The sequence below is a fragment of the Centroberyx affinis genome, unplaced genomic scaffold, assembly GCF_046629955.1.
Source record: "Centroberyx affinis isolate AG114_WGS23_722 - 3 ecotype Tasmania unplaced genomic scaffold, CSIRO-AGI_Caff_v1 ptg004259l_1, whole genome shotgun sequence".
Lineage (NCBI taxonomy): Eukaryota > Metazoa > Chordata > Actinopteri > Beryciformes > Berycidae > Centroberyx > Centroberyx affinis.
Window position 1 is genome coordinate 75,780 of NW_027281988.1, and position 23,415 is coordinate 99,194.

Below are 23,415 nucleotides of genomic sequence, written 5' to 3' on the forward strand. Positions count from 1 at the left end.
GATACATATGGGCATTCACTCTCAGTCATAAATTCGGTTGTCACTACCAAATTCTGGCAGTGTGTACATAGCATTTGCGACAAAGTGACAAAAGTAGAGCTGCAACGATTAATCGATTAATCGATTAATCGATTAGTTGTCAACAATTAAATTAATCGGCAACTATTTTGATAATCGATTAATCGGTTTGAGTCATTTTTTAAGAAAAATAAGTCAAAATTCTCTGATTCCAGCTTCTTAAATGTGAATATTTTCTGGTTTCTTTCCTCCTCTATGACAGTAAACTGAATATCTTTGGGTTGTGGACAAAACAAGACATTTGAGGACGTCATCTTGGGCTTTGGGAAACACTGATCCACATTTTTCATCATTTTCTAACATTTGATAGACCAAACAACTAATCGATTAATCGGGAAAATAATCGACAGATTAATCGACAATGAAAATAATCGTTAGGCTAGTTGCAGCCCTAGACAAAAGTAAATCTAATGTCATTCACCTGAGACAGTTACCACAATTTTGGAGCCCGCAGCAGCTTGGCTGAGTCAGCGTTAGCACGGAGGACAACAGGACACAACAATGTAAAGAAAGACAAACAGCCGACTTTACTGGTGTTTAGGGAGACGCCTTAATTCAGTAAAATCTCAAAGGCACATACTGTAACCACGGAAAAAAGCATAGGTACTAAAAACTGATGTGATGTCTTTTGTTATTGGTACTCTTCGGACGCGTCTGTTCCACATCAGTCGGTTCATATTGGTATTATATATGGGTTACATGCTAGAATAGATATGAACAGTCAGTCAAAAAAGATGAAATCTGATATGAGCAGCAATTCAGGACTGGGCATGAAGGTCTGCAGTGTGAACGACGCCAGAAAGATGGAGAGAAAGAGAGCGAGTGAAAAATGAGACAGAGAGGGAGAGAGAGAGAGAGGGAGAGAGAGAAAGGGAGAGAGAGAGAGCGAGAGAGAGGGAGACAGAGAGAGGGAGAGAGACTGTGAGGGAGAGAGAGAGGGAGAGAGAGACAGGGAGTGAGAGAAAGAGAGAGAGTAGAGATGACAGATGAAAGAGCGTGCTGCTGAGGTTTGCACACTTGCTAAAAGCCTTTTGTTCTTTTCATTGTGGCTCCTGTGTGTTGAGATAGCTCAGATTTCCTCTCTCCTCTCTCTCACTGCCCACAATTTCATTCCAAACCCCCCCGCTGCCCCCCCCCCCTCCCCCCTCCCCCTCCTCAGATGGCACTTGGCCCTTCAGGGGGAAATGACGGCATCGGCGCCGTTTAATGGAGTCAGGATGGATGCTAATGCAACAGAGATAAGGCACTGCACTCTGATAATGTGATCTCATTTCTCTGTGATTCCCAGTGAAAATAACCTACCGAAGAGCGACATTGTGTGCCAACGGTTAGTTACATACATATCAAATTAGATTTTCTCACGTTTATAGTCCTCGTGAAGTTGTTAATTTCACCACCTTACACATATATCCCAGAGTGCACCATCTTTTTAGTAAGATGTTAATTACGTTTTTGAGGCAGCGGTTAGAGAAGCGGTTTGGGACTGGTTCAAATCTACTGCTGAAACGATTAGTCGGTTAATCAATTAGTCAATCAACAGAAAATGAATCGATTATAATTTCGATAATCAATGAATTCTTTAAAAATACCAAACATTTGTTCATTGATTTTTGGAAGATTTGCTAGTTTTCTCTGCTTCATCTCATTATAAAATAATTACTTTTGGGCTGCTGGTCAGACTAAATCAGCAATTTTCAGACACCACTTTGAGCTCTGGTAACGTGATGGCCATTTGTTATATTTGTATTTTTAACATTTTACAGACTAAATGATTAATCTGAAAAATAATGTATAGATTAATAATGAAAATAATAGTTAGTTGCAGCCCTATTTAAATCCCCTGATGTGCTGGGAAAACCTGGGCAGGGGAAGTGAATAAGGAACTCTCTCTCCTCCCTAAACAACAACTCCCACTGACATTTACATAAGCATGGCACACAGCTCTGAACTGCTGCAGTGGACCGGGTATACTGGGCACGCTCCCGGCTGTGAATGTTTGAAACTGTATAAAAGTGAATCAGGGCGTGGCTGAAAAGGAGCGTCCGTGCTCAGTCAACTTTTCCTAGATGAATAAAGGTTGAAAAATGCTATTTCTGCTTTACTAGGCAGGACACAGCAGAGCGAGGCGGGAAAGACGGGAGAGAGAGACGGACACAAAAAACAGATTCAAAACCACAATGATGCAACTACATATCATGTGCCTTACCAGCCACATACAGTATATCACTCAAAATGAATGAGTGATATGTAAATCTGTAGTATGTCCTGTACTTTCCCTTTGCACTTAATGAGTCCTGTTTTCCTCTGTAGGCATCTATTTTGTCAAAATGTCTCTACAACTCTGTCAATAAGACCAATTCCTGCACATGTATTGTACTTGATAATTAAAAAGGTAATTTGGAATTTAACATGCAATATGGACTGACAGATGCCACATACAGACACATGGGCCAACAACACATACATTTACATTTTACGCTTTTAGCCAACTGACTAGAGCAAATTACAATGAGTGGTTCAAAGTTTCAAATCCTCAGAAGAAGATTAGAGGAAAGGAGATATGACTCAGTGAGGCGAGGGTGATGTGAGCTACTTCTTTAAAAAACTTTTTAAGAGTTTTCAGCCTACGCCAGATGATGGGGAGCGTCTCTGCTAGAGCCGAACAATTAATCGAAAAAAAAAAAAAAATCAAAATTGCAATATGAACTTCTGCAATTTCCAAATCGCAGAGGCTCATGAAGAAGAAGAACCGTCGCAACTTTGTCTTTAAACCAAGGTGCATGAACTGGAAATAACAAGAAAAAAAAAAAAAAAAAAATCCAGCTACTTTTTGAGGCCGATGGATGCTCTTCAAAAAAAAACTTTAATTGATGAAGGCATGTTGCCGAGACGTGTTGGTTTAGGAGGAGGGATGGAGTGACGACCCGGCCGGAGCAGGGAAAAAGAAGAAGAAGAAGAAGAAGAAGAAGAAGAAGAAGAAGAAGAAGAAGAAGAAGAAGTGGGAAACAGAGCACAGAGAAAACACATGCAAACACTCGACACCAGCGGGTTGAGGCAGAGGATTACAAGCAGTCACGCTTCAAACTCTGGGTGTAATTGCACGTTGCGCTGCATACACAGATCAAAGGCCTGCGAATTGGCCCGGAGTCGCCAATTAACATGCAGAGCTGCTCACTTCTTGTCAGCCGTCAGGGTGATATGACGGCTTTCATCGTGAGAAACGTATTAAAACTGTACACACTGCATACAAGCCAAGGGTTTCAGGAGAGCAGGAGAGAGAACCTGAATGAGGCTGCTGGATAAAAAAAAGACAGCAAACTATTATTTTACACACTGGCAACAGCCTTCAATCCGGCCGCTTTTACTGTTTCACCAGACACATTTTATTTTTGGAGCACAGCTGCCTCGGTTCCAAACAAAGGGATGTTTACCTGCCAAAGCGGCTGGTAAAGCAGAAGAACTTACCACAGCTAAAATTAAACAGCATTTGTCTGGTGGCTTGTGTTAAAGAGTAACTAAACTCCAAATCCAAATCTTTGGTGAAGCCTGACGTCTAATGGTGATCTGTTATTGGCTGGTCTTTGTGCCAGGCGATGTCACCACCTGCTGTACTCAATGGAAGGTGACATCACCTGGCACAAACACCAGCCAATAGCAGACGGCCGGTGCAGTACCCTACTTTTCACCATTAGGTGTCAGGCTTCACTAAAGATTTGGGTGGGGTTTAGTTACTCTTTAATGTCCCACTCTGAGCACAGAGCACTGTTTGATAAAATAAAATCTGCACACTTCAGTCTCCCAATACTTAACTGTAACGTTTTGACCAAGCAAATGTTTTTCCCCAGAATGGTGGGTTCTACGTAAGGGATAATGACCCGCTCGATGTACATTATCCCACTTATTACACGGCTACTTACTAAAGAAATCAATAATTTGACACAAAATATTGATTTAAAAATGATTTCATTGATTTAAAAATGATTTTATTGCTTCCGCTTGAGCTGACGTTGTTAAATTTAAATTAACCGTTAAATTTACCTGACTTCTTTCTGCGGATTGATATGATTGGACGTGGTCCCCTAGAGACTATGATCAGAACTGCGTCCATAGCAACGGTCTGTTATTCTTAGCAGCGGTCTGCTATTCAGAAATAATGCCGTAATTGACCAATCAGAATTGAGTATTCAACAAAGCCGCGTAATAAAGCTACATAAATGTGTAATATATATGTGTGCATTCAGAACTGAACAAGAGTTTTTTGCTGTACATTCCCAGACTTCTGATCCAATTCCAAAACTTTTCAAAACCATAGAAATAATCAAATTCACTTTCCAAACATTTCCAGATTTATCTAGACTTGGTGCTTGAGTCCAATGTTCAGACATACAGTATGTACAGGACTACAGGTCAGGTTTTCTCATATGCAGGGAAACAACAGACAGTATTACAGAAAGAGAAGTCAGGGGTCTCATTTATTGATTCTGGGCTTCCGACCAAATACAACCAGTGAATACATATGGAATCTTCTGTTTTCACTTTGACATTATAGAGTATTTTTCTGTTAATCAGTGGCAAAAAGCCTAATTAAATCCACTGTGATTCCATTTTGTAAAACAATAAAAATGAAAAAGTCCACGGGGGGTGAATACTTTTTATAGCCACTGTATATCATAAGCCAAAACTCATTTCTGCAGCAAGTTGAGGCATTGTTATTTTTATCATATTCATTGGTCATCAGGTACTCATTGTTCTTGAGCAACACTCAAACACACAGCTGTTGGATGCACTTGCTCTTGTGGGGATCAAACTTGTGACTTTCCGGTTACAGGACGGTCCCTCTAACCACTTGTCACACACTTTTAGACGGAACCAAAGGTAAAGTCCCAGAAAACTTTTAAAAACAAGGTCAGTGGAGTGGGAACTGACCTTTTACGTGTGTGGATTAGCCACAAAGCCAGCCACAGACTGAGCCGCCCAACTCCTCTGAGATCAACACTGAAAAACTGTGAGGTAAGAGGAGGGAGGGGGGGGGGGCTGAGGAAACCCTTGGCCTTGTGTGGAGAATATTGTCTAAACAGTGTCTTCTGCCCGTGTGCAAACAGAGTATCGCTTGGCCTTGCGCCCGCCGCCGCCGCGGTCGCCTCATGCAAAGTTTTATGAACATGGTGTGTTCTTTGGGTGGCTTGTGGTTCGCTGCCCACTGCTGACTGACTGCTACACTCAGTCTGTCTCTTGCGATACACACACACACACATACTGTATAAACACACACACCCAAACCACAAGGGCCCCAGGGTGTGCTGCATTTGACTTTCAACACTGTCAAGATGTAACCTAGTCTGGTTTGAGGTCAGGCAGACTTGTAAATGAGCAAACAAATAACTGAATTTCCTTGTTGGAAGACCATTATAATACAAGAGCAGGACATTAAGCCCTGACCCACTCCAAGGTCGCTGTATTCGATGAAATATGCCTACTTACAGTGTGGTTAATTTGGTAACTTGAAGCTACACTAGGCAGCTTCACACGTTTGCAGCTCCAAATGGCAACAAGGGGTAACCGCTTGAAACTTTTGAACTTCAATACCCATAAATCCTGTAAGGTGACGTCAGTAAACCGGCAGGGCTGTAGTCGAGACCGCCTTGGTCGAGTCCAAGTCCAGATCGAGTCATTGGTGAATCGAGTCTGATTCAAGACCAAGACCGAGGGGGGTCGAGACCGAGTCGAAACCAAGACCGCAAAACTACGAGTCCGATTCGAGACCAATACCATAGCAATGTGTTATCCAAGGCTACCATTGTATTTATTGACTAAAACAGCATATTTTTGTTTATTGCCTAAAATAGAAGGGAGGTTTCTAAAGACATTTCAACAAAATTAGCATGTTTTGAGGACAAAATTAATTGTAGGCAGCTTGTTTATGTTCATACCATACAGTAGTTGCACCTTTACTTAACTAGAAATGGATTAATCTATTTCACCTATTTTTTCTTACTGCTCCACAACCACATGCTGCTCTCAGCATTGCTTGACTGAAAACATTCTTGCCTGGCATGAAATTTTAATTTAATCATATTATTGAAATAATCTTATGTCATGGGTAGTTGGCATATCACCAATCAGCAGTCACTAAACCTTTCGGTGGGCGCATAACTTTATCAACTGTGAAAATCGTATCATTCGCTGCTGGTCACTTTCTTAGAAGAGATTATAATTATAAAAACAATAATATTATGTAACATTAATTCATCCAAGACCGATTCAAGGCCGAGTCATATTCACTCCCAAGACCGATTCAACTCATATTAACTACGAGTCCGAGACGAGACCGAGACCGGACTCCAGTCCTACAGCCCTGTAAACCGGTCTGTGATGCTTTACACCAAAGAGACGAGAGAGGACAAGATCTAACACTGGTGAGTCCGGCTGCTCACTGCTGTTTAGGAGTCAGTTTGGATTTCACTCTGAAGTTTCAATTCGTCACTTGCTCTTGGCAGAGAAGTGACCAGACACCGAGACCAGAATTCATTTAGGCAAATCGACAGCGTCTCAAGTGAGCGGTGTATTTTTATGTAAAACTTCTTGCCTGGTGCAGCTTTAACTGCTCTGCAAAAAAAAAAAAAAACCACAACAGAAGCCGCTTTGGTCGTCTTACAAAATGAAGAATTTGAATATAACCGAATCGTAAAACTCGGGGGTTCGGGTTAGGAATGCTACATACTGTAAAAACTCATTCACGTTTGCCGGAAGAACCGCAGCGAACCCGCGTCCGCCTTTTCCAACGCCAGGGAAGGAAGTCTTACACAAAGCCTGTTTACCATCATGTCTTCTGTTCTGGTTCAACAAAACAAAAAGAGCTGCACCCATATACAGTATATCATGTTGAAACACATGCAGTCATTAGCTGATTACTCCTTATTTTAACAGAAGGATTTTAACCGTTTTTTTTGTTTTCCACGTTCTTGTATTTTCTTAACCTCCGTCTCTCTCTAACCTCGCTCTCCTTGCTCATCCGCCGGCCTAATCTCCTCTCCTCTTTTCCATGTCCTCCCCTCAGCTCTTCTCCCTCTCTCTCTCTCTCTCTCCTTTCACGCCCTCTCATCCCATTTTCCCCTCTTTTCCACCTCTCATCCTCTCGTTATCTCCCTCTCCAGCTCTCTCTTCCCCCTCTGGTCTATAATTCTCCTTTCCGCTCCCTCCTCTCATATCCCTCTTCCTCCTCCCTCTCTTTTTCCGTATTAATCCCCTCTCCTCCATCTTCTCTCTCTCACCCTCTTCTGTCTTCTCCATCTATTGCCCTCTAGGTCTTATCTTTTTTCTCTCGCCCAGTCTAATCTCTTCTCCTCTGCCCTCGCCTCCTGTAATCTAATCTCTATTCCTCACCCTCCTTCACCTCTCTTTCGCCTCCTCTCCCCTCCTTTCCTCTCCCTTTGCCTCTTCACCTCAGATCCCCTCTCCTCTCCTCTCCCTCTGACCAGTATCTTCCATGGAGAGACATCTGGCTCTGGTTAGGTTTTTTCGGGGCCGGCCTGAGCCTGAGGAGGGCCGTGGGAGGATGGGAGGATGGGAGGAGGACCGTCTGACTGTGCAGCCCATCCAAACATTCCTGCCTCGCTCAGTCAAGTCACCCGGGCCGCGACTCGGCAGGGAACGCCACGGGACGACTACGGCAAGCGGGAGGGTTTGTGACGGACACACCCTGCCCTCCTGCCTGAAGGTAGGGAGGGTGAAACATATCATCTTGTCTTTATCTAAATAAATTTGCACATTTGGAATTAGAAGTCTTCTACCCTGACATTTTGTTTTCTATTTAAATTATAGCTTTCAAATTTGTGTGGGGAGATTTTCCAGGCAAATAAATGAGTCTGCAAAGTCATTCTCTCATTCATTGTCTGTGGAGAAAAAGCAAAGTAAAATTGACTCATCTAAAGGCAACAAGAGTAACATGTGAATCCTTAAACTGAACGCTATCTCACTTTCCAACACTTTATCACCCATCAACTCAGGGCTGCACAATTAATCGTAGATAATCATATTAGTGCTGAAACTGTCAGTCGATTAATCAATTAGTCGATCAACAGAAAATTAATCGATTTTAACTGTAATAATCGATCAATCGTTTTAGTAAAAAAGATCAAACATTTGCTGGTTACAGCTTCACAACTGCTGAGATTTGCTGCTTTTCACAGTTTCATATAATTATAAAATGAAGACTTGTGGACATTTGAAGAATCAGTTTGGGCTCTGGGAACTTGTGATGGGCATTTGTCATTATTTTTTGACACTTTTTAGACTAAATGATTAATCGAAAAAATAATAGAATAATTTATCGTTAGTTGCAGCCATAAATCATATATAGGCCTACATGATTTTACGTTTCAATGATTAATAATCATGTAATTCGGTGATGTTATGTTATAATTTCAATTCCCCGGAAAGTCCCGGTGAAGCCAGCGTGGGGTGTGTAAATGTTGGTGTGTTTGGGTTCTTGGGGTTTTGTACTTTTGCTGTTTTTTCTTCTGTTCTTCTTTCTTTTATGTGTATAATGTGAGTGTTCCTTACTGTCATTTTTCTTTTCCATGGTAAAACATTCTAAAATGTACACCCACATGCTCATTGTTATGTCTTTTAATACTGTTTTCAATAAAAATATTTTGCAAAAAGGAAAGTCCCGGTGTGGCATATCAAGCGCCTCCGTTACAGTAAACCGGGATTTACACAGAAAATCCAGGGAAAAGGCATTATGTGATGTATTGCCGGGATTATTACCACAACGGAAGCGTTTCATCATAAAACTGCCAAGAACATGAATTAACAGCTGAAAAATTTGAGTTTAATGTTTCATACTCCTCTGATTACTCCATCAGCTCTAAAAACTCTATTTCCGCTGGCTCTCGACCCTAGAGACACTGGAGCGGTGTCACAAATGACATACACTCCTTGGTGAATCACATGCCGGAGTAAGAGAGAAAGAGAGAGAGAAAGAGAGAGAGAGAGAGAGAGAGAGGGGAACAGAAGATGATAAGGAGAAGAGACTCAGATCAGACAGCTACACTACAGCATTGTTTTTTCAAACAATAGGATGGAGCCAAAAACTGGTTCGCAGGATAATAAAAATTGCCTATTCGAGTTTTCTGGAGAATCTGTGTGCTATGGCAGTGGTTCTCAACGTGGGGTCCGGGGACCACCAGGGGTCCTTGAGGGGGTTCCAGGGGGTCCCCAGCAAATTGATGAATTCTTAAACTTCATCATTATTTAATTTACAAGAAGTTAAAACAATTAGAGAATGGAGAAGAATGACTGTTTTGATCATACTTTCTCTGTTATCTCTCTACCTACAATACAGATAGTCATGGAATTCTGGACAAAATCATATCTAAGAATAAAAAATATTCTCAGATTTGGGTCTGAGAGACACAATCTCATCAAATGGGGGTCCAGGGGCCCAAATGTGGACTAAATTAGGGGTCCTTGATATGAAAAAGGTTGAGAATCACTGTGCTATGGGATTTCAAAGATATTTAGAAGCAAAACTCTCCTTCACGCGAGCAGAAAAGTTTGTTTACGGCAAAATGACTTCTACTACTACTTCTACAACTAAAAAGGTGGATTCTATGGGTCAAACTTAATCAGTAAAACCTCTTCTTGGTATGATATCAGTTTGTTTAGGAATATGTTTGTCAGACACAAGCTGTGACCTGATGTATGGATGTATCTTGTAAGACCATGAAGGTTCGACACCTGGAGCACAGCACACTGAAATCAAATAATCCAATTAATAAATCAGTATTGTTGCTTGCCACATCCTTACAATGCAGGCTGACACAGTAAGCTTGTAAGTGGCCTAAAACAAGGAGCATTTTGTTAGATTAGCCCTTAAAACTGACTGTGAAATACGTTTTGCTTTTGAAATGTGGGTCTCATTATAAAAAAGACTGAAACCTCCACTGTCGTACAACTGTTCAGAAGCGTGTCGACACTGAAAACCATGATCTGTATCGATTTCACGTGTTAAAACCACATCCATCATGAAGAGAAATGGAGTTGAAGGGGAGCAGACGGCTTCAAGGAGGATTTCTAAGCCTTGGGAAAAAAAGACACTGAGACATGAATTGTGCAAAAAAAGGGAATTCAACTCTGTCAGTGTGTCGGCAGCAGCTGTTTTCTGTTGAATGTTTTCTCCACATTTACTATTGTGAATGTACTATTAAAACATCCGAATTCGGAGAGAACAAACACTCATTTAAAAAGTAGTGTTCGTGCTTTGACGAATATGGTATTCAGATTCGGAAACAAACCTACTAGTTAAATTCTTCTAGTCATGCACGGCGAGAGAGAGAGAGAAAGACAGAGAGAGAGAGAGAAAGAGAGAGAGAGAGAGAGAGAGAGAGAGAGAGAGAGAGAGAGAGAGAGAGAGAGGTCAGTGTCTTAGCTGGCATACCACACCAGCAGGTCAGAGGTCGATATTTTAAGACCTTAAATTTGGATCATTCATTTACAACGTTTTAAAGGACATGCAGAAACACACTCTGCCCAATGTTTGGAGGAGGTGTCCTTGCAGCCAGGGTGAGAGAGAGGGAGAGAGGGAGAGAGAGAGAGAGAGAGAGAGAGAGAGAGAGAGAGAGAGAGAGAGAGAGAGAGAGAGAGACAACGAGAGAGAGCAAGAGAGGTACATCGGTGTCTTATCTCGGAGCTCCACACTAGAAGGTCAGGGGTTGGTTCTCTTATCTCCTGTTCTGGCAGACAGACAGACAGGGAGGCAGAGTGTGGTAAATCAATCCCACCCCTGCACTCCCGGTGTGATTCAAACTGTAAACAGAACACAGGCTTCCTACACATTCTCCATTTCAAAAACTCCATGCTTTCTCCACCCACACCGAAGTAAGGGCCGTTACACGCCAAGCAACTTTTCTGGTAAACACGGCAGGGTGGTATATCTGGAAACGGGAGCTAAAGTGAAACTATAGAGGAGTAATCAGTGCAAGAGTGTTGAGACTCCTTGAGCAATTCTGCCTTTAAAGGATAAGGCCGGTGTTTTTTAATGCATTTCTTACCATCAACAAATCCTATGAAAATAACAAAATCAACAATGCGTTTGCTCTCCTCCCGTTACTTTCTGACTTCCCACGTTCCCTTTTTAGCCGTCAACCCGGAAGTCATTGGCTCCAATTATAAGCTAAAAACCTTGAAATCCAGCTCCCAAAGACATAGTTTACATTTTAAAAATCGCTAACTGTTACCATGAAAAGTCAGGCTGTTGTAATTATTACCAAATCAAATTCAAATGGGAACAAATTCTTCATTACGCCGGGGACTATTTTCTGTGCTACGGAACTACTTTCCTGAGATCGCAAAGTGTTTACAGCCGGCTTATTAAGTTGTTTGAGGAAAAAGTCGGCCGGCCCGGTGCATGGTGATGATGAAATATGCTGCAGAGCAGCAGCATGGCTCTGTGACGGGTTTTTAATCGTTTTTTTAATACAATGGAGTTCTATGGCTGCTGGGACATGGCTGCATTACACCGCATTTGGTGACCCATCAGATTCTGTGACCTGCCCTGATATTCTTACCCTAACCCCAACCATCTCACTCCTCATGCCTAAACCTAACAAACACTAATTTGGTGACCCATCAGATTCTGTGACCTGCAGTGTTGCTTAGGTTGGTTAGGTTTAGGCATGAGGAGTGAGATGGTTGGGGTTAGAGTAAGAATATCAGGGCAGGTCACAGGATAAATACGGTAGAACACCGGCTACATGGACGAGATTTGCTGGCAAAACAAAATCATTGCTGATTTTGTTATTTTCATAGGATTTGTTGACGGTAAGCAATGCATTAAAAAACACCGGCCTTATCCTTTAACAGAGGAATATTATGGATGCTGGCAAAGTGCATGAAAACAATGGCAGGATTTTTTTTATTTTGGTAGTAACCACTTCCCAGTGTTTCTAAATTGACAGGAAAGTCCTTAGTGCAGCTGTTTGTTAAATTTGGAACTGACTCTGTCTTTAAGTCTGTACTCCAAGGATTTCACTTCCAACAAGTAAATACAGCATGTTGTGAAACCTCACCAAGGAACTTTTATATTTCCTTTTTTAGAAAACAGCAGGAAGTGGCTGCTACTTAGTTCCCCATCTCACATGACATATCACATGAAATTCAGGTTGCACATCAACAGCATGACAGCTAGCTAGTTGGTGGATTTACCTCCCACCGGCCGTAGGTCAGGAAGAACAGGGAGAAGGGGATGGCCGTGCCCGACATGGCGTGGGTGGACGGCATGCTGTACTCCGAGTTGTAAAACATCTCCACTTTGACCACGGGTGGGGAAGCGGGCCGGGACCAGCCGATCACATCCTTAGTGCACTGCCCCAGGTACATGACCCAGACCCACACCATGATCAGCCTCCTGCCCACGAAGGCGTCCACGTTCCACATGACGAAGGGGAAGAAGGTGATGTAGAAAAACTCGTTGCCCAGCTCGGTTCCGAAAGTGAACATGTAGTACAGGAACTTGTTCTGGATCAGGAACTCCTGCCCGGCGTCGCCCGTCAGAGAGTTTTTACGGAGCGGTTTGACCGTGCTGGTCTGAGGGGCAGCGGGGACCTCGGTGACCCCATCCTCCGACTCGGCTGTCCCCGAGAGGTCCGCCCCGGCCCCGCTGGAGCCGTCCTGACCTGCGGCGGCGGCCGTACCGCTCTCCCCAGCGAGGCTGCGCCAGTTGGTGCCCAGACCAACCGCCTCTCCCCCGGGGGCAGCGAGCACTGCCCCGTTCTGTGAAGGGTTTTCATTTTCCCTGTCCGTTTTCACACAGCCCTCCGTCGCCGTAGAGGCGACAATCCTCTGCCGAACCCCCGCCGCTGTTGTTTGTGCTTTCTCCCCCTCCCCAGCTCCCTTGGCGGCGCAGTTATTGTCACTTTCACCGGCGAGGTGATGGCAAGCCCCGTTGTTGTGGGAGTGAGTCCGGTCCGCTTCCTTGCCGCTGGTACCCACAGAAACGGTTCTCGAAAACGTCCCGTGTACCCCACAAAACTGCTGAAAGCGGGCGACAAGGTGGGGGTCTTGGAGATAAATGAACCATTCTCTGAGCCAATGTGTCTCCATATTCAATCACTCCCACGGCGATAAGAAGGAACACGGACTCTGCTACTTTCCCAAACAGCGGATAAACGCTGTGAAAGCTAGCTAGCCAGCTAACGTTAGCTAGCTAACCCGTGCATCATGGCAGAATGCTGCTCAGAAGTGAATTCTAAAACGTTTTTGTAAAGTATAACTTGCTATCGCAGCGAAAATTAATTCTAAAGAAGGAAAATATACTTTTAGTCAGATGATAACGTGTAAACCTAACTGGACGAGTCTTGTTGAACAGGTTCTGGATGCGTCCAGCGTCCCGCTACCTCCAGTTGGTATCCAGTTACTGACAGATCTACGGGATAGTCGGGAACGCGCGCCTGTGTAGTGATGCTTTCACTTGCTGTCGGAAATATCGGGTTCAGTCACATGAACAACCCAACACGTGGTAAATAAGAATTGGAAAGTGCCGAGATGTGATATTTAGGGGGCAGAGCATGGAAACTGTGTCAACGAATGTTGGTATACGTGATGTATTCAACAACGTTTGCCGTTTAAATGAATTTAAACATCAATCACGTGCCTTTTCTTCACTGTATTCTTCCGTAGCAATGTGCAATGTAATTTTTAAAATAAAACAACAGCCACCACAAATCCCATTATGTTACCATTCCCGAAAAACGTAATTGAATGCGCCGCCAAGTCGCATTTACAACTGTCGACCTTGATAGAAGGATTTTACGAGGAGCACCTGAAGGTAACAACAGCTCTGGCGCGTACGCACAAGCGACGTACTCGAGACGTCAGAACGTCGTCGTGCTTGTATGTATATTTGTGGCGCTTTTTACACTTTTTTTTATTTTTTTATTTACCCGGTCAAATAATTCAAACACGTTTAAATTGATATATCTTGCTATGTCAAAATAGAAATATAGGCAGTCTGTAGTGATTGGATAGATAGATAAATAGATAGATAGATAGATAGATAGATAGATAGATAGATAGATAGATAAAAGTAAAAGTGTAATGTAAATACAGCTGTTATTATTATCATTATTATTACTATACTGAACCACAAGGATGATCAGAACACAAAAGCATTATCACCTTACATACTTTATTTGATAGTCAATCACCTGAAAAAAGTTTAACGGCCCTTTGTCAAAATAGCTTATCTTAAATATGGAATATGCATTTTCATCAAAATATAAATTCTCGTCGTAAAATATTGAGCTTCTGTTTTATAGTTGCCTTTAGTTAACTGTTTTTTTTTTCCATCTTAGTGATTGTTATCAAGATACACATTTTTTCAACTGAGGAAAACTGACTGACTGAACACTCAAATACAGAAAGAGACAAGCTTCCACGTAAAAGGATGAATCATAAATCACTCATCATACAGCAGATTAGTCGGCTTTATAGAGCACACATTTTGTCACATTAAATTAAAAATATCCTGTCCGCACAAAGTAAAATTCAATCCCTCATGAAAACTTTGCAGCTGCTGATTGAGCCAGGACTGACTGCAGGTAAAATAGGAAAAAAAAAAAAAAAAAAGTAACATTAATAGGCATTCTGTACTTTGTAATTCCTCTTTAAAAACACAATGAGGTTCAAACTCATCCACAAACAAATGATTTGGTAGCAGAAAAAAATTGTGACTCCAAAGAGTTGAAGAGGATGAGAGAGGATTGCATTTTCCTTTTTTCCTTTCCTTCCCAAAACACAAAAAGTAATGCATCACTCCTTTAATCATAGACATAAGTGGAAAATCAAAACAGAAGAATTATTTACTTCTCCCACCATCCATTCTCATTGTGAAATTTGAACACATCAGCCACCAGTGTGTGATTTCAAAACTGATATTTTCACCAGCAGAGGGCAGCAAACTGCTGCGAAATGAAAATGCCTACAGCTCATTGATGAACACATAATATCAAATACAGAGAGGAAAAAAAATGTCTTCTCCACTGGCAGTATATGTAGCTCAGAACAAGCATTTCTAAAAACCGTGGGTCTTGAGATAGCATAACGGTTCACACATCTCTAGGGAATGTTACACAGAATATTTCATAAATTACACAGTAGCTTAGAGTTAGAAGATAACAGAAGCATTTTGCCGCCTGACGACAGAAACCCAGACTTCTCCACGCAAGGCAAGGTGCATCAAAAGTAGCCCGCAGTCTGTAAATCCCTGAAATGTGCTCACGGTCCGCATGAGCAACGATAACTATAAAAAAAATCAACAACACAACAACAACAACAACAACAGCAACAACAAAAAATCCTGCGTGGAGTCTCTCACACCTGCGTGTTCAGCAAAGGCGGTGAAGCTGCGACAGAGTTCGCCCCCCCCCCCCCCCCGGAGGAGAGACCCTGATTTTGACCCTTGACCCTCAAGACAAGAGAGGGTGACGTCCTGCTTATTGGCACAAAATACCCCACATCCCCCCCCCCATGTTGTCAGCAAAGGTTTTTAGTGATAAAAACGAGGGAAAGCAGCACCATCGTTCCCCTTGGTGGATTTGAACGAACGGCGAACGCAGCCGATTCCGTCCTCGCGCCCGGTTCGCGAGTCGACGGTTCCCTTTTCCCGGCGTGAACGGAGCGCGCGCGGGAGTCACCCGTTGTCGTCCAGGTTGTACAGCAGGACCTGGTGGTTGGGGGCGAGGCCGGGGCAGCCTCCCAGGCCGTAACACGGGTAGCACGGCACCAGGCGGTAATGCGGCAGCTCCTCCAGGCCGAACGCCGGCGAGCAGCAGTCCGTCACCAACACCTTCACCCGCTTCCTGTCCGGGTACGTCAGCCTCTGCTGTCCCCCGGCCGGACCCCGCCCCCCGACCACCACCTCCTCCTCCTCCTCCTCCTCGTCCTCCTCGTCGTCGTCGTCGTCCTCTTCGTCTTCGTCGTCCTCTTCCTCTTCGTCTCCCTCCGCCACCTCCTCCTCCTCGTGGTGGATCTTCCTCAGCAGGTTGTTGATGAGGACGGAGCGCCGCAGGTAGGCCTCGGGGTCCTCCAGGAACCTCAGCTTCTCCAGGGACATTTTCAGGATGCAGCTCCGGTCCTCCTGCAGTATCAGGTGCTGCAGGTGACGAGCACAGAGGCAGCGGGTCAGTTTACATTGTTACATGGGTGCAATGTTGTTCCGACGGCCCATTATTTTCCGAAACCCCAATAGTCCGAAAACTCCACGCCTGGCTCCATCCACAACCGTGGCTTCTGACAGCCTTGACCGTAAGCTTGCTCTAACCCTAACCTCAGTGACCCCATGCCTCAACCCAACTACCTCCGGGATAACGGGCAGACAAATGGGCTTTCGGTCCAATGGGTGGACATTTTTCGGACTATTGGGGTTTCGGAATAATGGGCCGTCGGAACGATGGGCAGTCCCCGTTACATGTTAGGCATTTAGCTGACGCTCTCATACTGAGGGATTTACAAGGAGCAGAACAGTGAGGAGTGCAAGGGTCAAAGCCACAGCACAATTCACAGTGGACAAAAGTAATCTTCGCATATTTTGAGTCCCCAACACATAATCAACATTTCAGAATTTGTGCTCATTTCACGAAATGAGCACACACCCTCTGGCAGCCATATTGGAGGCCCTCAGCTCCTGGCTATGCTGACTGTATCAACGTAAACGTAAAACTTGGATGAAAAACTTTATTCAACTCAAAACAATAGAATAGACATAGCTAGCTAACAGTTTGTTCAGGTTAACTGAACTGACTCTTGTGTTTCATCATAAAACTGTCATGAACTTTGACTAACAACTGAAAAAAATTAGGTTAAGGTTTCAAACTCCTTTAAGGGATGGTTGACGGGTGGATTCCTTGGATTCATTTCTGATGGATTTGGTCAGCTGAATTATTGACTGAATTGTCCAATTTCAGCTACAGTAAATTTAATAAGAAGTCCATGTTAATCATCACACCTGTATATGAGTTGTTAATACAGATACTGACATATTTTAAGGCAGAGATGACCCCAAACTTCTGAGATTTGGACTTCATTGGGAAGTGAATTCTAGAAATCTGCCATGAAGATAACAGTCTCATCTGCATATAAGTACAGAATGAGCGGATTCGCCAATTATTTTTAGTGAGAGTTTTGCGGAGGAGGAGGTGAAGGTTCGGGCATGAGGATGAAAGGACACCAAATAAAGAGAGGAAAGGGAAGGACGTGGGGGGAAAAACAATGAGGCAGGAGGGTCAAAAAGGACAAAAATGAAGGACAAGGTGAGGAGAGGAGGTGAGGAAGAAGGGGAAGGAATGGTGAAACATAGATGTGTACAAACAGGAAGTAGAGATTCATACTTTTTGAAAATATCCGTGGAGGCCTCCATGTAGATCCTCCTCTTCCGCATATTTCCTCTTGAAGTAAGCAACTTTCGACGTTGTTGAATGGTTTGGTCTCTCTCACAGGGAAGGGACTGCTGGAGGCAAGACCCGGAAAATTAAATTGAGATTAGGCTACAAAGAGAGGCTGGGCTCATTTCACCTGCTAAATCCATTCATGAATTCAGTTTCCCTCAAAATTCAAACATTGACAACATTTTCAGCATAGGAAACAAATGCAACAAATGTATTGCAGTTTCTATTTTACTTTACGTCTATTTTACGCTAAGTTTATTGAATTGGAAGACAACAATTAAAGAGTTTCATCACAAAATACTGTAGCCACCATTTGAAAAACAATGTCATCTACTCGCAATATTGGCCTGATATCGGAAAATACAACAAAACAGCCTCTTTTGCAGATATAATTATCTATGTATGAAATTGTTTTTTTTGTTTTTAGCGTTTTAGAACCAAACGCTGATCATAAAATGACTGAATTTGCCACGGATTCACCCCAGTCCTGATTTTCACACATTAGTGAGGAGCTATATTGCAGCGCCTGTGAAGTCAGTGGGTTGATTGCAGTAGATCAGTGTCTCTGCTACATTACCTGATGCTGACGGCCCGCAGCCAGCGCCGAGCTCTCTGACCGGGGTTTCAATCACTGAGTCTGAGCCGAACTGAGCCTCCACATCGCCCTCAGGCTCCTGCAGGGAAACCAGACAAAGAGACCAGTGAGGAGGAGGAGGAGGAGGAGGAGGAGAAAGAGGAAGACGGAGAGAAAGACAAACTTCAGCATCCTGTCACAAATACCAAAAACTACTATAGTGCTGGGAGAGGATGAGAGTAGGGTTCAGGGTCAATTCATGAATGACGTCAATCCCAAATCAATTCCAATTCAACTGAGGAATTTGAGTGGGAAACAGAATTGGAATTGGATTGTAATTTCAGAAAGTTTTTTTGTTTTTTCTCACCACATATCTGAGATTACACGTAGTGTTATATATTATCAATACTGAATATCCTAAAATATTAAAGGAACCTTTCAGCTGGTATAGAACATGTAATGGTAACACATACATTATGATTGAATGTGTTTGATTTGTTGAACTGTCTTTTATTTGATTCATAATGTTTGATTTATAATGTTTAGCAAGTCTAGACAAACTCTCTTAGAAGTGGAATTTCATTGAATTTAATGGAATTCAGTTGTGTTTCCTGTCATTCCAATTCAATTCACATTCTGTTTCCTTACAGCTGGGAGACTTTCACATTCACATTCAAACTCACACTCCAGGAACTGAATTGGAATTTACCATTCATTCTCAATTCAGTTTGAATACCGGTACAAAATATTGGCTATCAGCAACTTAAGTGTAAAAATATCAGTATCGGTATCAGCCTTCAAAACCCATAGTCTGTTGGTTGAGCCTTGGATGAGAAGTCTCTATTATTGGAAGCAAGACATGTATCAGCATGTCACCGCCTCAGAGGGAGAGAACAGACCAAACTGCTGCGTTCTGCTACTGCAAACATATTTCTGATTATTAATATTTTATTATATACATTTCTGAATGAATTATTGAGATATAGGAGTTGCTGCTGTGCAGTATCCCCTGTCACAATATTCTGATTTGATCTTTTAATGTTCATATAAGCTTGATTTTTGTTGGTTATCATATTCTTGAAAATGCTTTGGCAGCACAAATTCCCTTGTCCTGCCAATAAACATCATTTGAATTATAATTAGGGAGAGAGAGAGAGAACAGCGTATTTGAAATGCCATAAATCAATCATACACACGCACACACACACACGCACGCACACACACACACACACACACACACACCGAGTGGGAAGCTTCACATGTTCACACCAGGCTCCCTGAAGCCGCTCGATTCACATCCAACTGCAGCAGGAATTCATCTGTGGGAGAATGCGTGCTGATGACAGCTACTATTGGATATGAGCACAGAGGAGGTGCGTGGGAAGCGAGTGTGTGTGTGTGTGTGTTGTGTGTGTCTGTCTGTCTGTGTGTGTGTGTGTGTGTGTCTCAGCAACACTTGCGAATCTATTTCCTTTCCAGCAAATGTTTTACTAATAAAACCAGAAATATTTGCGAACAGAAAGAACAGTTGCGTGCGTCTTTACGCTCAATTTGGAAACGTGCAACGAGCAGTAACTGCCGTTTCTAAATCCGGTCTAAAAATCCATTAAAAGCATCAACTGGCACCTTTCTTACCTCTGGATAACGCTGTCCAGCAGGTTGGTACACACCGGGTAAATCCTCTCCTGAACGCCGCCTGCTGATGTCTTCCTCTCGGTGATGTGTGTCCGCTCCTCGCCGCGACATCTACCGTCTGGACCGATTTACCGACGCTGAAGTTTGAGCCTCAGCCGTTTCCCGGTGGATAACAGCTCCAACAGCAGCAGCAGCGGGGTGGGATACTCACTTCTTTCTCCCAGGCTCTTAAAATATCCCGTTCAGAGCAACAAGAAACAAACACCGCTCCCCGCGCATCCTCATTGGTCCTCCCGGAGGCAGATGTTTCCTGTTGCTAGGAGACTCACTAAGCGATGATGACGCTCCAGCATCACTCCTCATCCTCCTCTCTCATTATGGTTATTCAGATTTTGATATAGAAGCAGACTGGGATAGATACAAATTATTTGGCCTGTATGTTATTTTGAAAAGCAAGGAAGCTTATCTTTTGAATTTGTTCTGAACTTCCTTGTTATGTTAATTGGGCGAATTCTATAAACACACACAAAAAATTATGTATTAAGTATTCTTTGCTGGAAATAGAATATTTAATTGCTTTGCTGAGGTTTGTTTAAGATAATAAAAGTGACTGAATGTTAAAACGATAATGTTTTTTATAGCAAGATCCTGATTACCAATCCAATGAGCAATATTATTTTCTATTCTTTTATTCTATTTATCTTTTATACATATTTTCAATGATTTTTTTAAATCAAATTTCTATCAATGTAATCTTAATACAGTATTATGTTCATTTTTGTTATATTGACACCTGTAATTTGTACATTTGCGCCGTTGAATTTAAAATATATTAAAATATATTCCTTGGGTTCCAGCCAGTGTTGTGGTGGGATATCAGGATATATGAGAATATCACTGGATCAGTGATTGTTGATTCATCCAGTTACATCCTTACTAATCATAATAAACTTTATTTTTGAAGCATATAATAAAACAGAGTTTACACAGTGCAACTAAAAGCAAAAATCGATCTCATAAAATAAATAAAGCAAGGAAGAACAAGATAAAAGGAGAACGGACGGTGAAAACAATATAAACATCACATAATGCCCTTTAAAAGTCTTTATAAAATAAGTTTTAAGAAGTTGTTTAAAAGACGATACTGATTCTGCCAGACCCAAGTCCCTATAGGAGTATTACTGGAACATTATAGTGATACCAAAGGAGATAAAATATATATATACATATATCATTAAGTGCAATAAGGTCACTATAAACTCACTATAACACTGACACACTGTAAGGTCCTATAGGAAAATGATGGGAAGATTATAGTGTCTATAGGAGATAATAGGATAAAGTTCACTAAGTTCACTTTAAACTCATTACTGAACACCACAGACACTCTAAGTCCAGTTTCATCAGAGTTAGGCTAAAAACACAAACAGCAGGCATGGCCATACAATACCATACATGCCCACTAGTCACAGTCACATACACTCAAAGTCTGAAGTCCAAAGTAAAGTAGGAAAATGTAAATCCCTGTCCCTTAAGGAAGATGTACTGATACCCTGTAGGGCGGAAGCGGCTGTGGCTAATAAATCAACATAAACATACCCTAAATCCACTTTTTTTTCAACTAAAACTTTAACCAAAACCAAGCATCTGCCGCCAAAGATTAGGCTAAATTCATCCCAAACACTTAGAAACCACAAGATACTTTCCCTAATCTACTATAATCCACTCTGTGTGATTTCCTTGGAGCATTTTGGCCAAGGAATTAAAACTGAAAATCTCTCTCCCACCGGGGATAAACTGTGTTGTTGTTGTAGTCGTAGTTGTTGACTACGGTTACGAGAGGCTCGTTGTCAGAATGAAGACATCTCGACAGGCTCGCGGCTCAGGAAGGAAGGACCCAAGAAAACAGATGGCAGCCAGACGTTACCACAACAGGGATCTGTGCTTTATTGGCAAGGACAAAACTTGGTACAAAAAGTGCTTTCTGTGTGCCACGGTCTCAGCATGCACGGTCCAGACCAGGGCTGCCGCTCTGCAGTCCGCTCTCCGTGTCCAGAACTCTTTCCTGACGTCTCGGATTTATCTCGGTCTCTTTTGAATTCATCTTGGTCCTGGAATTTATCTTGAACTTAGGGCTGGGCGATATGGTTGAAATCAATATCACGATAATCATAAGGATTTTCTTCGATATCGATATATATGACGATATGGCTCACATAAGCGAAATCACGTTAAATAATCAAATTAATGTTCATCATATTGAGCCGAATGGTAATGTTTGGTGCGATGTCAAACTAAACTGAAATTTTCACATAATATTCCTACCATACTTCATTTTGTCTGAGTTTCTAAATAAAATTAGCTTGTTCTCATCAGTTCAGACAGCAGAATTGTGCGTCTCCATATCCCAAAATCACCATATCATCACAATATAATCCCACTGAAAGACGATAAACGATAATATTGAATTATCGTCCAGCCCTACTTGAACTTATTTTGGTCTCGCCAATATTGGATGTTGATTTAACTACTTTAAGATGGATAATTTGGGGGCATCCTAGTAGATAAGCGGTCTAAGTCGTGTACCATGTAAATGCAACATCCTGGCTTTGAATCCAGCTCAGGACCTTTGTCCCATGTCATCCCCCTCTCTCTCCCCCTCTCTCTCCCAAAATGTTCTGTCTCTCTCTACCTTGTAATATCTAATAAAAAGGTGACAATGCCCCAAAAATAATAGGATTTTGGGACGGGACAGAGCGTGGGGAGGGACTGTCCAAAATGTTCAAAGGTTCAAAAATGCTTCACTGAAATGAAATAGAAAAAATATGAGAAAATAAAAAATTGCAATTTTTTTTGGCATTTATTGTTAAATATGTACACGATATGGAGAATTAGCTAACAAGGTAAAAAAGTAATTTTGCATTTCATTGTCACTTTAAGAATCTCCTTAATCATTATTTTTGTATTTTGAAAGACGTGTAAATTTTTTTGCCCTATTTTGGTCTTGAATAGGTTTTGATTTTGTCTGGTATTGACTTGGTCTGGACTTCCTTTGGACACGGTCTGGACTCGAACTTGCCTAGACCAAGTCTTGGAATCGACTCGGACTCGACTGAGGCGGTCTTGACCACAGCCCTGGTCCAGGCCTTGACATTTGGAAGCCTGACTTTGGGTATTACGCCTAATAAATCTTCCATGCATACAATCCTACAGCTGCATTCACAAGGAACACCAAAAAGGTTTCATGCAAATTTGGATCATCTCCTTATTACGGTAGATACGTCTCATCTCCCATAGAGGCAAACATGACAGGCACTTCATCAGAGTATGACAACGGTATTACATCTGTAGCACAATCTGATTGTTTTACGTCTGTAATACAACCTGGGAGCTGGGACTGAGCATGCAGCTGTGGAAATACCTAAGCTTAAGAAGACACACTGAGCATTTAGTATTTTATAAAATATAGAATGAATATTATAGATTATGTACAGCAACTCGACATGCATAAAATATATCACAATCTGTGCAGTAAATACGGTTGATGTCACTATTTGGACTCACATGTATGAGGCTTGTAGAATAGGAGAGCTGATATCGAATCCTTCGGCAGGCTGCAGCGCTAATCTGCCCGACAAAGGCAAACAGCAGTAGCCTACCTACTTTGTGTGTTGACGTCACAGG

General features: G+C 42.3%; 1 protein-coding gene across 1 annotated transcript in view; it reads right to left on the bottom strand.

Moving 5' to 3' along the window:
• The window catches only part of sgpp1b (sphingosine-1-phosphate phosphatase 1b), a 39,080-nt gene extending 18,996 nt beyond the window's left edge, over nucleotides 1-20,084 (bottom strand). The window contains exons 1-2 of the mRNA XM_071543183.1: nucleotides 20,057-20,084; nucleotides 12,286-13,160 (exon numbers count right to left, since the gene is read on the bottom strand). Of these exons, the coding sequence (XP_071399284.1) occupies nucleotides 12,286-13,160; nucleotides 20,057-20,084 (903 nt within the window). The remainder of the gene's footprint in view (nucleotides 1-12,285; nucleotides 13,161-20,056) is intronic.
• Between the last annotated feature and the right edge of the window lie 3,331 nt (nucleotides 20,085-23,415).